General features: G+C 36.8%; 1 protein-coding gene across 1 annotated transcript; it reads left to right on the top strand.

Moving 5' to 3' along the window:
- Positions 1-8,443: 8,443 nt before the first annotated feature.
- On the top strand, positions 8,444-10,723 carry LOC108327652 (glucan endo-1,3-beta-glucosidase). The gene is made up of 3 exons (XM_017561340.2): positions 8,444-9,816; positions 10,002-10,443; positions 10,562-10,723. Exons 1-3 carry the CDS (start codon positions 8,758-8,760, stop codon positions 10,702-10,704), a joined length of 1,644 nt encoding a protein of 547 aa, XP_017416829.1. The 5' UTR covers positions 8,444-8,757; the 3' UTR covers positions 10,705-10,723.
- The last annotated feature ends 3,990 nt before the right edge of the window (positions 10,724-14,713 follow it).

Below are 14,713 nucleotides of genomic sequence, written 5' to 3'. Positions count from 1 at the left end.
TCATCTTGAGTATGCCTTTGGTGCATGACCTCTATTTTTAGATTATGTGAACTATACTTGGATCATTACGTACAAGGCATACTTCGTCAAAGCGTTGATCAATCCATGATTGGCATACTCGTATGATAGGTTCATTAAGGAACTTAACCCCGACATGGAGATATAAGACTCAATAACCTTATGGTACATTTCAAAATGTTTTAGTTTTTTCTAATGGGATATCACCTTAATCTCCCTTCGATCCTACGTAACAACACACAATTATATAACAAAAATAAATAAACAATTAAAATTTAGGTTGCTGACTAACTCGGTCTGGTCATATGACAAATGCAACGTGCTGGGTATAATGGGTAAGTAAGGAGGTGTCATGTGGACTTTTTGGGAATCCACCCTCTTCATCTTCTTCTTCACCAACATCCTCCTTCTCAACATAGTCATCCTCATCATACTCCTATTGTATATACTCGTAATGCTCCTCATGCCCATGCTCATGAATGACGTCCACACGATATTCTTCTATGCGTCTTCTACGAGCAGATGTCATAGGTCTTCTTTCATCATGTGATGAAGATAAAGGCTTACCACGTGAAGTTGAAACAACACCACAGCAAGATGATGCACCTCTAATTTTAACTATTTCTATTAACCAATTATATGAAAAATAAATTATATTATATTAAAAATATATATAACAAACAAATAAAAAAACAACATAATAATTAATAAGCTTAAATACTTACTTCGTCCCCATGTTAAGAGGCGAATTTCTGTTTAATACCCGGTTATAAAAATTGTATAAATGAAGTCCCCTCCGTTAAATTAGCATAAACAGAGTTAATTCCGTGCTGACTTGACTGCACTTTTTTTCTCTTTCTTATGTTGTTGCTGCCATCTTTTTCTCTCCCTCTTTTCTCTTTTTCTCTCCCAAATACCCATTCCCAGCCAACCCTTCTGCAAGCCACCATGCCAGAACCAAGAAACCACTTCCAGCCAACCCTTTTCAGCCATGGGCACACCCAATTCCGTCCACCCATCTCTCCCAACATCATATCCCAGAACACTATAAGCTTTGGCCATGGGCACACACATATATATAAATCAAAAGTGGTTGATATAAATAAATAGAACATTCCAAACAAAAAAGAAAAAAAACAGATCTTCAGAGTCCAAAAACCAATCACTTCTGTACAAAGCATTTATTCACAGAATAACAAGCAAGGAATATGAAGAAGTGTTGAAGAAATAAATAAGTTAATAAGTAAAGACGGATATGTTTGATGCTTATTGCAGACGGATAAGTTAATAAGTGTTGGAGGAACTCCTGTGAAGCTAACAAAAATAAGCCCTCATAATAAAGACGATCGTCTCAAACAAAGGATCTAGCATAGCCTATTTAAGCTCATGGAGAAGGATAATTCAAAGAAGAACCAAGAAAGTCCACACGGGTTGCAACCCTTGCTGCGCTCAGCACCTACGAACCACCCTTCCAGCAAGCACCTTGGCAGCACGTGATTTCGCTGCTTCCATCACACTTTCCACGCCTATACACGTGGCTATGATCTATTCTTCACGTTGCTTATCAGGCACCATTAAATTACTACATGGGTTGGCTTGGATTCCCTATAAAAGCACACCCATTAACTTGTATAAGATTACTTTTGAATGAAATGAGAGTTCAATTATGCAGAAGCCTTTCCAACAACCAAACTCTGCCCAAAAGTCACTTTATTTGAGCTTTCCCTCCTTCCACTAGCTTCCTTCTAGTGAAGGCCGTCTCAGCTAGAGATTCCACCGTCCAAACAGTTCTACATCCATCATCGATATCACTAGTTTCCTCTGCACCATTGTTGCCAAACACCAAGCACCTCCTTCGCTGCTAATTGAATCTTGTGAGCCAACTCCACCTCTGCTCCCAGGTCCATACATCATTCTACTACTTCATATCATCCATTAGCTGGAATGTAACTCATCACAGTTCCTATCAAAGAACTTCTTATTTAATGTTGGTTGGAGTTGTAGTGTGATGGCTTCCATTTCCCTTACATAATGCAGTGACTAAAGTTGGAATCCTAGCTTACATAAATTGCCCTCAACAATGGTTGCAATATCTTGGGAAATATATGCTCTCACATCCATGTTTATCCCTGTAATGATCCCATAGATCAAATATGATCTCTAAAGATTAGTGTCTGATGTATGGGTGTAAAGGTTTAGATTTAAGAAGGAAAAGACACTCCACATTTGTGCCAAAGAGTTTAGGTGCTTCCTTAAAATCCACACTAGGGTACCACTCACTCCCAGTTGATAACCATAGCCAAAAGTGTCAAAGGTTAGGGGGAAATTAGTCCGATTTGACAGAAGGACCTTGAATAGAATGTTGCAAACCCCCACTTTCCAACCTTGCCCTTTAGGAACATTTATGTTTGGTCATCCTGACCATGACTTGATTAATGCAACTCTGTGTATTCTTGACTATGGTTATTAACTAGGAGTGAGTGGTACCCCATGCGGATCTTAAGGAAGCATGTGAGCTCTTTGGCACAAATGTAGAGTGCCTTTTCCTTCTCATATCTCAGCCCTAACTCTCATACATCTGACATTAATCTTTAGAAATCATACTTGATCTATGGAATCATTACAGGAATAAACATGAATGTGGAAGCATATATTTCCCAAGAGATTGCAGCTATTGCTGAAGATGATTTATGTAAGCTAGGATTCCCAGCTTTAGTCACTACACTAGGTAAGGCAAATGGAATTCCTAGGGTACCACCCATCACACTACAACTCACCAACATTAATAAGAAGTTCTTTGATAGGAACTACATAAATAGGGTTGAGCTGTCAGCAATGCATGCACCCATACCACGTCGAGGAACTTGAGCCCCTCCATCAAACATGCTTTACTGATTTCATGCGCCAGGTTTCACTGTAGGAGAGCATGCATTATCTATCCCTAGGCCTACTAGATTTTTTTATGATGGATTGATGACTGAGACTCGTTTTGCATCCCATATCCCTTGGCCTGAGTCCATATGAGGGAGTGCGTTTGCAAAGAATATTGATCTTATGGCCGGAGATGGTGACGATGAGGAGGAAGAACTTGATCCATGTTGGACACATCCACCATAGTAGCTCGAGAGTTAGTGGAGGTCCAGACAAGACGATTCTTGGTGACACAACAGTAGCAGATGGAGAAATAGTTTTGTTATGTGTTTTCTTATTTTAGTTATCATTGGTTATGATGTTTGGAACTATGTTTATTTTGGTTATGTAATTTGGTGTTAAGACATTTGATATTTTGATTTAATGGATTATGTGATTTCTGAATTAAGTTGATATGATTTTGCAAGATGAGAACATGTATGATTGTGGTTCCAATGTGCTTCATATGTGATCTTGTGCATGAGTTGAACTATGACCAAATGTTGTGGAGAGTTTGAGAGCATGAGTGAGATTGAGAGAGAGGAGATGATAAATCTGTTTTAGATATGAAATTGATTTTTGCATATGATTGTGCTTCTTCATACACACTTTTGGTTAAGGATGAGAAAGACATTGTTCTTATTGACAACTACTTGGCCAAATAGCTAGCCTTGATAATATTTCTTCCACCTTGAGCCTTTTAGATACTATCTTACCTTACACCTTAGAAGACAACATGTATTATGTTTTGATTGAGGATATGGTTGAGTTAAAGGTTAGGGAAAGAAAATGTGTTCATTAAAATATCAAATGTCAAATGTCTGCACATTGATTTCATCAAAATGTCAAATGTCTATTTTGTTTTTGGTTTTGTTATTTGATGAGGACATGAAATAGTTCAAGTTTGGGGGAGTTTAAGTGTGAAAAATACTTGTTTTCATACTTATAAATAGCTCAATGTTGTATTTATTGATGTGTTTCTTCATTGAAAAGTTGTAATAGGAAGTAGAAAGTGTGTAAACAATTGTGAAGGAAATTCTACATTGTTGGGAGTGTTGACATCTCTGCTTCGCTAAGCGCATGCCATCAGTCGATCAATCGTACAACGCACCAGAACTATGTGTTGAGCAAATTGAGGCAGTTGGAGGTGTGCAGTTGAGATTTTCGCTCAACGCATGCACAGTTGTGTGCTGAGCGAATTAATTAAATGAAGTTGGTTTTTAAAGTCGAGATAGAAAGAAGACATCTTCTAACAAAAAAGAACACAAAAAATATTGGAAAAACATTAGAAGACGATTCCAAGGCTTCTAAACATCATTTTCTGCAAGGGATTTGCTTAAAAGAGTATGTTCTAGATGACTAGGAGTGACTAATTTTACTGACTAATGACTCATCATTAATGTAATTTTTCCGTGCAATATATGTCTATATTCATGTGCTTTTTTTGACTTGCTTATATTATACGGAAGTATGATTTGATTTAAACGTTTCTTTCTACTGGAAAGTATATTTGAACTTCACGTAAGAAAAAGCAACCAAAAGTAACGATGTTAGGAATAGTTTTCGATCTTACGGTCATTCTTAACATCGAATTTTAATGTAAAGTATCTGTTGAATTAATTAAGGAAATAATAATTTAATAGATATCTTTAGACCTTGCTTGATGGAATTAAATCAAGATGCATTGATGCAAATGCTTGAATATAGAATATAGAATATATATTATTGAGATTATTACTGTAATGTCAGTCATGAATCCAATCCCAAAGAAACTTTCGTTTAAATTAACAATCTTAAATTTTACTTTCATTAATTTCATGTAATTTTTGAAATATCAAATCAATTGTTATCATTACTAATTGATCTTGATAAACAAACCCGATTAGATAACATGACTTAAATTCCCGTAAGAGACAATACTTTTACTTATTCACTTTATTGCTTGAGACGATTTTGGTACACTTGTTAAAGGGTTATCAAGTTTTTGTGGTTTCATTTTATCCTGATTATTCAAGTGAGCCATGTTTAATTTCTTCACTTTCACTTCAGTAGATTTTTCTTCTTTCAATTTTTCCAAATGTGAAACTTCCTCAACTTCAAATTCCTCATCTAAAGTTAATTCCTCACATGCATATACCAATACATGCTTCAAAGGAGATTTCACATACATTTGACTCTTAACTTTTTCCGCCACATCATCCAAAGCCTCTAACTTAAAACAATTTCTTCTATCTCTAGGATGTTGCATTGCTTCTACAATATTGAAAGTTATCGTCTCATCATGCAATCTAACCTTGAGATGCCCATCATCCACATCAATGATCACTTTAGCAGTTTTCATGAATGATTTACCAAGTATAAGGGGGATTTCAGTATCCTTCTCCATATCTAGAATAACAAAAACCCATTTTCTCTGGTCTTCGTGCTGGTGGCCTGATGGGTACCACTCGGCTTAGAGTTCTACTCCGTTCGCTCTACGTAAGCGGTCTTGTCACCCTCATCAGTGGGGTTTTCCCTGGTGGCCCTTGCAGCATTCTCGGCTCTTAGGTGACCAACTCTCCCTTGTAGCGTTGTTGCATCTCCATAATTTGTTGTTGAAGCGCTATGATAATCTCTATTGGGTCTTTTGAGTTGATGTTTCTCGTGGTCACCATTGGGTCTTCCAGATCAGTCGATTCTCCGGTGGGCGCCAAAATGTTTCGGGTATAGGGTCGAGAATCACTACAAAGCACACCTTCACACTATACTCCAGATTAGCTTAGGTAAACCTGCAGCTTAGGTAAACTGCGTATCTCAGTCCCAAATCCTTGTTTGTTCATATTCCAAACTGTCCGGAGGTACCTGTTAAAGACACTCCGATGCTGAAGTCAGTAATTGGTCTGACTGGGGTTAGAGCAAAATCTTAAATTCACAATAAATGAATCCACTCACTTTCTTTGGCCTCTTTCTATAGGTTTCAAGATGGATCTGACATTAGTGGAACCTTAACCATAACCCAATCATGGCCTAAAAGCTACTAAACAATGCTTACCCGTAATCTTGATTTGACATGATGTTTAAGGATGGTTGATGCTAAGAGACGTATGCTCGACTTCCTTTCCTTCTCGACCCTTTGGTTGATGAGATGCTTAATTTTAACCTGTAGTTGGTGGATTGCTTGACCGGTCAGGTTTCTCTGGTGATCTCATCTGATCGATTATCACTTGATCGTATGGTCATGTGATACAGTTTTATTAATTTTTTTATCTTCTATAAAATTTAAAAATCACTCTTGTAAAATTTTATAAAATGACCGAAGTTTGATTTTATTCCCATAAAATGATTTTCACCTCTTTTAGGTTTTTAATATTCATTTTAAGATAAACTAAGTAAGTTCTTTTAAGATAACACACGCTGTCGCCATTATCATTATAGTGTGCACTAGTCGGAAGGATCATTTAACTTTTTCTTTTCAATGCATAAATACTTTATAGTATTGTATAATATTTGTGATCAAAAGTGATAATTTTCAATTTTAGAGAAATATGAAACGAAAAATGTTCCTTGGAACTAAAATAAAAACTAACTCATTTTATAAAGACCAAAAACAAATTAGACGTTTCTAAATATATATTAGAATAATGACTTAATACCTCTTTTGGTCCCTCTTTAGAGGGGCAATGTTCAAGTCCGTCCTACTTTTTTTTAAAAGTTCAATGTGGTCGCAACTTGTGAAAAAAATGTACAATTAAATCCTTTTTTGTCACGACGTTAAATATTTAACGATCCAACTGACAGCGTGGAGTGATCTGTGCAACGTGGCTGTTTAGGTTCATAATGTGGCTACATAAGGGGTAAACATGTGATTTTCATTAAAGTTCACGTGGTAGTGGTTAAAAAATTCTGAGTTAGGGTTTGGGTTGCAGAAATCGCGATTTGGGGTTAAGCATTTTGGAGGAGCTGTCTTCCAAATTGGGTGATCTTGAAGCTGAAATCTGCAGAGCAAATTGAATTTCGCAAATCAGGTTAGGGTTTACATTTGATAATTTTAAGAACTTGAGGTTTTTGATATGTTTTGATTGTTGTCACGTTTCAGGGGGTTTAACTATGAGTGAAATTTCTCCCAACATTCTTCGTAGTTCTGGCCACTTTGATTACTACAATATCACCATAGTAACAAGTAGGGATTAACCCACCTCCCCTACAAGCACCACCATGGGACGAACGAGAAGATCCTTTGGCCCAGCTTTTCGAAAACGAAGAACACCCTTGGGAAGCCATTCCTATGTCTCCCCAAACACTTCCCAAACTTCAAAGACCAATTGGGAGGAAACCAAACCCTAACCCCTCTTAATGAAAATCACTGCCACTGCCACGTGAATTTTAATGAAAATCACTGTCATTGTCACGTTATGAACCTAAACAGCCACGTTGCACAGATCACTCCACGCTGTCAGCTGGATCGTTAAATATTTAACGCCGTGATCAAAAAAGATTTAATTGTACACTTTTTTCACAAGTTGGGACCACATTGAACTTTTTATAAAAGGTAGGACAGACTTGAAGATTACCTCCTAAAGAGGGATCAAAAGAGATATTAAGCCTAGAATAATCAGTTTATTTGAAAATATAGTTTTATAAAGTGAGACTATCATTTTAAATTGATATAGATCCAAATAACGATAAAAAACATCATAAAAGAATATTATTGATACTAACCAAGAAACATTGACTGACATTAAATGATAAATAGGATCAACATACACCACCAATAAAAATGTTAACATTAATAATTTGACATAATTATAGTTAATTTTAATCCAAAAGTATTTGTCAATAAAACTAAAAAAAATAATATTAAGTGGATAATACTTTAACCGTGTCTAAGTTGAGATAGAACGAATATTTATCCTCTAGAATCAAATCAAGAAAAGAATACCGATAAAAGTATAAATGTGAATTAATATATATATATATATATATATATATATATATATATATATATATATATATATATATATATATATATATATATAATACTTCAAATTTTATATTTGAAGTACAGTTTAAATAAGAGAATATTTTCAAAGTTTATAAAATTTCGAATTCTTTTAAAATACACGTCTAGATCATATAAATCTAAAAATTATTTCAAATTTTATTTAAAAAATATTTACCCTTTACTATATTTTTAAAAAATAATTGAATTTCTCAATTTAAAATATATTTACTATAAATTTCAAATCAAAATACGGTCGTAATTAAAATATAAAAGTATTAAAATTAGACTTACAAAAGAAAACAACAAAATCTTATATAAAAATTATTATTAAAATATTGTTAAATGCATTTTAATTGTTTAACTTTATTAAAAGTTAAAATTAATTTATTTTAAAAATTTTAATGAATATAATTTTATAATTTTAGAAATACATAAATTTAAATTTTGTAAATAAAATTTATAGATTTTATTCAACATTAACCCCTGTCGTAATAATATTTGAATTATTTATTTATAATATATTTACTTTTAATATTAATTTTGATACGAATTTGAAAAGTTAGATAAATTTAATTAAAAAACTTAATCAAGCATTTTTTTTAAATTCAGTGAGTAAATTGGATAAAAGAAAGACTAATTTTTGACAAAAGCATATTTAATAAAGAGAAAAGGTATAATTATGATTAAGATTAATGGAAGAAGATTTAACCTGCAGAAGGTACATGTGCTGAATGTTGGGAAAGCGAAATCTTGGAAGCTAAAAATGGGACCCACCGAATGTTACAGTTCAGCATTTATCCACTGAAAGAACGCGCGCGCACACATCATTCCCTCGAACTCTCCGTTTCATGGCTCAAACTCAATCATCTTCACGTCTTTCCCTTCTGCTTCTTTTATCATGCACCCTTTTCCGACAACTTTACGCTTCCTACACTAAAATCGGCGTCAACTATGGCACGCGGGCAGACAATCTCCCACCGCCCTCAACGGTGGCCACCTTCCTCAAAACTCAAACCACCATCGACCGCGTCAAAATCTTCGATGCCAACCCCGACATCCTCCGCTCCTTCGCCGGCACCGGAATCTCCGTAACCGTCACGGTGGCGAACGCCGCTATCCCCTCTCTCTCAACGCTTCCTGCCGCGCAAGCTTGGCTCTCCCAAAACATCTCCCCCTTCCTCCCAGAAACCGCCGTGACGCGTATCTCCGTCGGGAACGAGGTTGTAGAAAGCTCCGACAAAACACTAATCGACAACATTGTTCCAGCTATGAAATCCCTGCACAATGCTCTCTCCCTCGCCAACCACACTACCGTCCAAGTCTCCACTCCTCACTCGCTCGGGATCCTGGCCTCGTCGGAGCCTCCCAGCGCCGCCTCGTTCCTCCGTGGCTACGACAAATCCATCTTTGCGCCGATGCTGGACTTCCTCCGGCGTACCAAGTCCCCCTTCATGGTGAACCCGTATCCGTTCTTCGGCATCGCCCCAACCCAACCCGAAACCGTGAACTACGCGCTCTTTAAACCAAACAGCGGCGTTTGGGACGCGGGCACGTCGGTGAACTATACGAACATGTTCGACGCGCAAATGGACGAGGTTTTCTCGGCGATGAAGAAACTGGGGTATGATGACGTGGAACTGGCGGTGGCCGAAACGGGTTGGCCCTCTGTTGGTGACCCGAAGGAAGGGGGTGTGAGTTCTGAGAATGCGGCGTCGTATAATGGGAATCTCATCAAGCACGTCAACTCTGGGAAAGGGACCCCTCTTATGCCTGATCGGACTTTCGAGACTTTCATCTTCTCTCTGTTCAATGAGAATCTCAAGCCCACAGTTTCTGAGCGTAATTATGGCTTGTTTAATCCTGATCTCACCCCCGTTTACGACGTCGGCCTTTTCATTGACAAAGAGGTACATTTTTTTCACTTTTACAAAATTCCCAAATTTTCATTCTATGCATTTTTAACATGTTAGTGGTAAACTAAACATTTCTTAGTTATTTTTTCTTGTTAATGATGGAAATAATGAATTGATGGAAGAGACATTTCTAATTAGGGAAAATGCATATTGAAGAAGGTTGCCATGGTCTAATGCAGGCATCTGTTCCCACGTCCGGACCCGGACCCACATCTGGACCCAGTCCCGTATCTGGACCCACAACTGGACGTAAATCTGGACCCAGTCCCACGTATGCACCCGCATCTGGACCCAGTCCCACATCTGGACCCGCATCTGGTCCCACGGCATTAACACCATCAGAGGCACCTTCTTCTTCATCATCATCATCGTCTTCGAAGAAGAAATGGTGCGTGCCAAAAGGGGATGCGAGTGAAGCAGCTTTGCAGGCTAACATTGACTTTGTTTGTAAAAGCAGTGGAATAGAGTGTGGGGCCATTAACGACGGTGGGCAATGCTTCAAGCCCAACACAGTTAGGTCCCACGCGGCGTACGCCATGAACGCATATTACCAAGCATCTGGTGGTAACGATTTGGACTGTGATTTCGGCAACACCGGACTCATCACTCACACCGACCATAGTAAGTTTTGTTATTCAACATTGGACATGCATGGTGCTGTGTTGTGTTGCGTCGTGTGTTTACAATCATTTTTTTGTTTTGTTGGAATGACAAAAAGTGTTGTGTCTGTGGGTGGCAGGTTCCCAGGAATGTATGTCTCCAGATGCCGCTACTGGGCTGAAGGCCAGAAAACCGGACGGAGCTGGCTCAGTAACACGGACCTTCCACAACAATCTCTTCTTTATTTGTATTTCAATTCTAATTTCTTTCACTTTTTTCTGATGTTATTGTCTATGTCCCTATTATTAATTATATGAATGCATTTATATATATATATATATATATATATATATATATATATATATATATATATGCTTTTTCTTGGTTTAGTTTTTAGTTTCACACACATTAGCTAAATGACCACTGATTCTGCGTACTATTCTCTATTCTCTTCCCTTTTAATATTTATTTATGAGAGCGAAAATCATAATTTAGCATTCTCATTATTATTATTATTATTATTATTATTATTATTATTATTATTATTATTAGGTTTAATTGCTTAATTGGTTCCAGGTTTTTTCAGTTTAGTATTCGCTTTTAAAAATGCTTCTGTTTTATTTCAAAGTAGTATAAATTGTATCAATCCAGTCTCTTCCGTTAAATTGTTTAAACGGAGTTAAATCGTAGTGACGTGGCCATGAAATCTGATTTTTTTCCTCTCTCTTCTGCTAGCAACGTGCAGCTTTTTCTCTCTCTCTTCTATTTCTAAGACAGGCAACTTATCATCTTCAAAAAAAAAACTTGAAACTTCATTAACCGATATTTCCTTATTCCCCTTATCTTTTTTTTTCCTGGGTGCACGAAACTTCTTAAGCAAGAGCTTCTTCACCATCCTCGACCCAAACCTTTTGGAACCACGATTCTACCACGGAACCGAAATCACACGCCGCCCCACGTATTCTAGAAGCAGAATTGCGATCGTCGATGATTCCAACAGTTAGCCTCTTCACGCTCGTGACCACAATCAGCACCATCATAATCTTCACAACTAAAATATCGTTCAAAGAGCACTTCGCGACCTGATCCGAAACCGAAACGACGACATTTTGTTTAGTCTGAGGGTTTGGGAGATGAGGATTAGGTTGCGACGACGGCAACGGTGAAGAGTTGGCCGAAGAGGGAGGTGGGGAAGCCGGTCTCGGCGACAATGGAGCCGCCTTGTTTTGGTGATTGGAGATCCGCAACGATTTAGGAGATTCGAGGGACGCACGCGATTCTTCTTCTAGGAAACGACGTGGTGGGAGTTGAAGACTGGCGACTCTAATGCGACCTCTTTGGTGAGAGAACACTGTTACCGTGAACCAAATTTTTTTTTGCTCACTATGGTTTTTATCTTATAGTGAAGGAGAATGTGTGTGTTTGTGTAGTGCTGATTCTTTCTCCTTTTACAACTTTTCAAAACAGGGTTGGATTAAACATTTCAGCACCAACAAAAACCAATACAACTTGTTAGAGGGGAGGAAAATCAATGAAAGGTTAGGTGATCATTTACCCAGCCCAAAAACATTTTAAAAAACCCAAAAAAAAATCAAACTTGATAGGTTTTGAATAACAGAAAACCACATAATGATCAGACCAAAGGAGATTGAAGAAAAGGGTGAAGGAAACTTACAGAAGAAAATGAAACAACACTGATCTAAGGGAGAAAAATCATAGGATGACTAATTGAGAGAATAAGTAAAAAAAGCACCCCACCCCATGTTTTGTTGTGGATGCTTTTTTTTTCTTTTATTGGATTTGTTTATTCTTTCCTAGAGGTGAAAAAAAACTGAGAAATGGAAAGGGGAAGAAGAAAGAAGATCAAAGAAGAAAGGATGTTGTTGCTATTGGTGGAGGATGAAGAAATGATATCAAAAATTTATGAGATAGGAAAAATGAAAATCTATGACGCTAGATTAAAGAGGAGCAATAATCTTCCATTAGGAAATAAAATAAAATAAAATAATGAAAGAAGAATTATGCCAATTTAATGGAAAAAGTTATGCAAAAGAGGAATAAAAATCCTACAATTATTATACCATAATGAAAGGAAAAGCTGGACATTGCATGGAAGAGCAGAGGAGAGAGAAAAAAAAATCAGATTTCATAGCCACGTCACTACGAGTTAACTCCATTTACGTGCAATTTAACGGAAGAGATTGAATTGATACAATTTATACTACTTTGGGATAAAACAGAGGCATTTTTAAAAGCAGGTACTAAACAGAAAAAAACCCTCTAAATGTAGGGACCAAATAAGCAATTAAGCCTTATTATTATTATTCGTTAATTATTGTAATGCTGAAGATAAAGTTAAAGAAGTCTAAAATATGTAGAGGATCTTAAGTTAAAGTATGTAGAAGTTGATTTTCTCTTTATGTTTAAGATTTATTTATAGAAAATAAAGTACTTATAATCATCTTGATTTATCTTTTACTAGATATATGAGTTTAAGATTTAGGACTATTCTAGTAAATAAGTATGAGACCTAACGGAGAAAAAAAATTTCACTTTTAAATGTTAATGAGACTTTTAAATCTATTAATAATAACAACGGATATTATGGGTAAGGATTTGAATAAAAAATGAAGGAAACTTATTTTTTTGTAAATGACTTTTATATTTATCTAGTTAATAATGATTCAATAATTTCTGTAGAGGTTACTAGTGTTTTTGATTTAAAATAATGGGATAAGGTCTTTAGAACTGAAATTGAATCAATTTAAAAAATAACACCTAGGCTTTAGTAAATTTGTTTAAAGGATTGGTTGTAAGTGGATACTTAAGAAAAAGTATCATCCTGATGAATTCATAGAGAATTATAAGGCAAAGTTAGTAGTAAAAGGTTTTATTCAAACTCAACATAGATTACTTTGATATTTTTGCTCTTGTGACTAGGGTTTTCTCTATTCCAGTATGTTTAGCTTTAGCAGTTATCTATAAGCTAGTGATACACCAAATGGATGTTAAAACTATCTTTTGGAATGATGATTTGGAGAAGAAAATTTAAATGACTCAACCTGAAGGATGTGTTGTACCCAATCAAGAGAATAAAGTATGCAAACTTTTAAAATCTTTGTAAAGGTTGAAGCAAGCACCAAAGTAATGACATGAAAAAATTAATAATGTGTTACTTTATGATGACTTTTTACCTAATGTTGCTGATAAATGTGTGTTGTTCTCCCACAAAGCCTATGATATGCTTATTGTAAGAGACAATGAGGTTCTTAGACAAGTTTATCTTCAAAAAGGCCTTCTAGTACAAGATGTTAATTGAGTTCCCTTGGTTGATCAACACCTTACTAACCCCATATCGAGCGATCTAAACTGTGATGACCATGCGGTCATCTTGGTCAGAGTCTAGCACCTTGAAATCCCCATATATGAACGTGACGGGTGACATTGTCTTCAGCCTCCTGCGATCTTTAGTGCCCGCACGTGACTTTTACGGGTTGAAGAGGAGCAACCACCTCCTGCGATTCCTCTTGAGATGATATTTACGTGACCGCGCAATTGGTAGTCTCTGCTCCTACTTCGATTCCTACTTCAACTCCTACTTCTACATCTAGAGTCGCGTCAGCCATCAATCCTAGAGGAATGGTAGGAACACTCTCTTCTTACTGGACTTCTTCTATGAGAAGGACTTCTATCCTCTTGCTCGATTTTAATGTACCACTTGAGGTGACTTGCTCGGATCAACTCCTCAATCTTGTGGCGGAGGGTGATGTAGTTCTCTGTGGTGCAACCCATGTTTTTGTGGTAGAGATAGTGTTTGTTGGCATTTGCCCCTAAGGGTGTGACCCTCATCCTCTGATGGGGGATTAGGTCAACACTCAAGTCCTCTTCGAGTATCTTGGCTCTTAACGCATTCGACAGAGTGTATTATTGAAAATGAGGCACACAGAGAATGTCTCTCACCCGAGACTCACCTCTCTTTCCCCTGTTGTTATTCGACTTCTTTTCATCCTTTTTCTCGCTAATGGCAATCTCCTATGTTGCTTCTGGAGTTTGCGAAAGTTCTGCATGTCCTCTACTCACATATATTCTACAACCCTCTCTCTTAGCTTCTTCATTGTCTTTGTTGGCCTGATGCATAGACTATCAGCGAACGACCCAGGCTTTGAGGTTGTGATCACCTGAGTTAGAGCAAACTCATGGCTTAAATTTTGGATTTGGTGAGCGGTCTTTCTAAATCGGTCCATAAAGGAGCTTATAAACTCCTCCTTCTCTTGCTTCAGATTGACCAACA

This window comes from Vigna angularis, chromosome 1 (genome assembly GCF_016808095.1).
Source record: "Vigna angularis cultivar LongXiaoDou No.4 chromosome 1, ASM1680809v1, whole genome shotgun sequence".
NCBI classification, from domain to species: Eukaryota; Viridiplantae; Streptophyta; class Magnoliopsida; order Fabales; family Fabaceae; genus Vigna; species Vigna angularis.
This window is presented reverse-complemented; position numbering and strand designations above follow the sequence as displayed.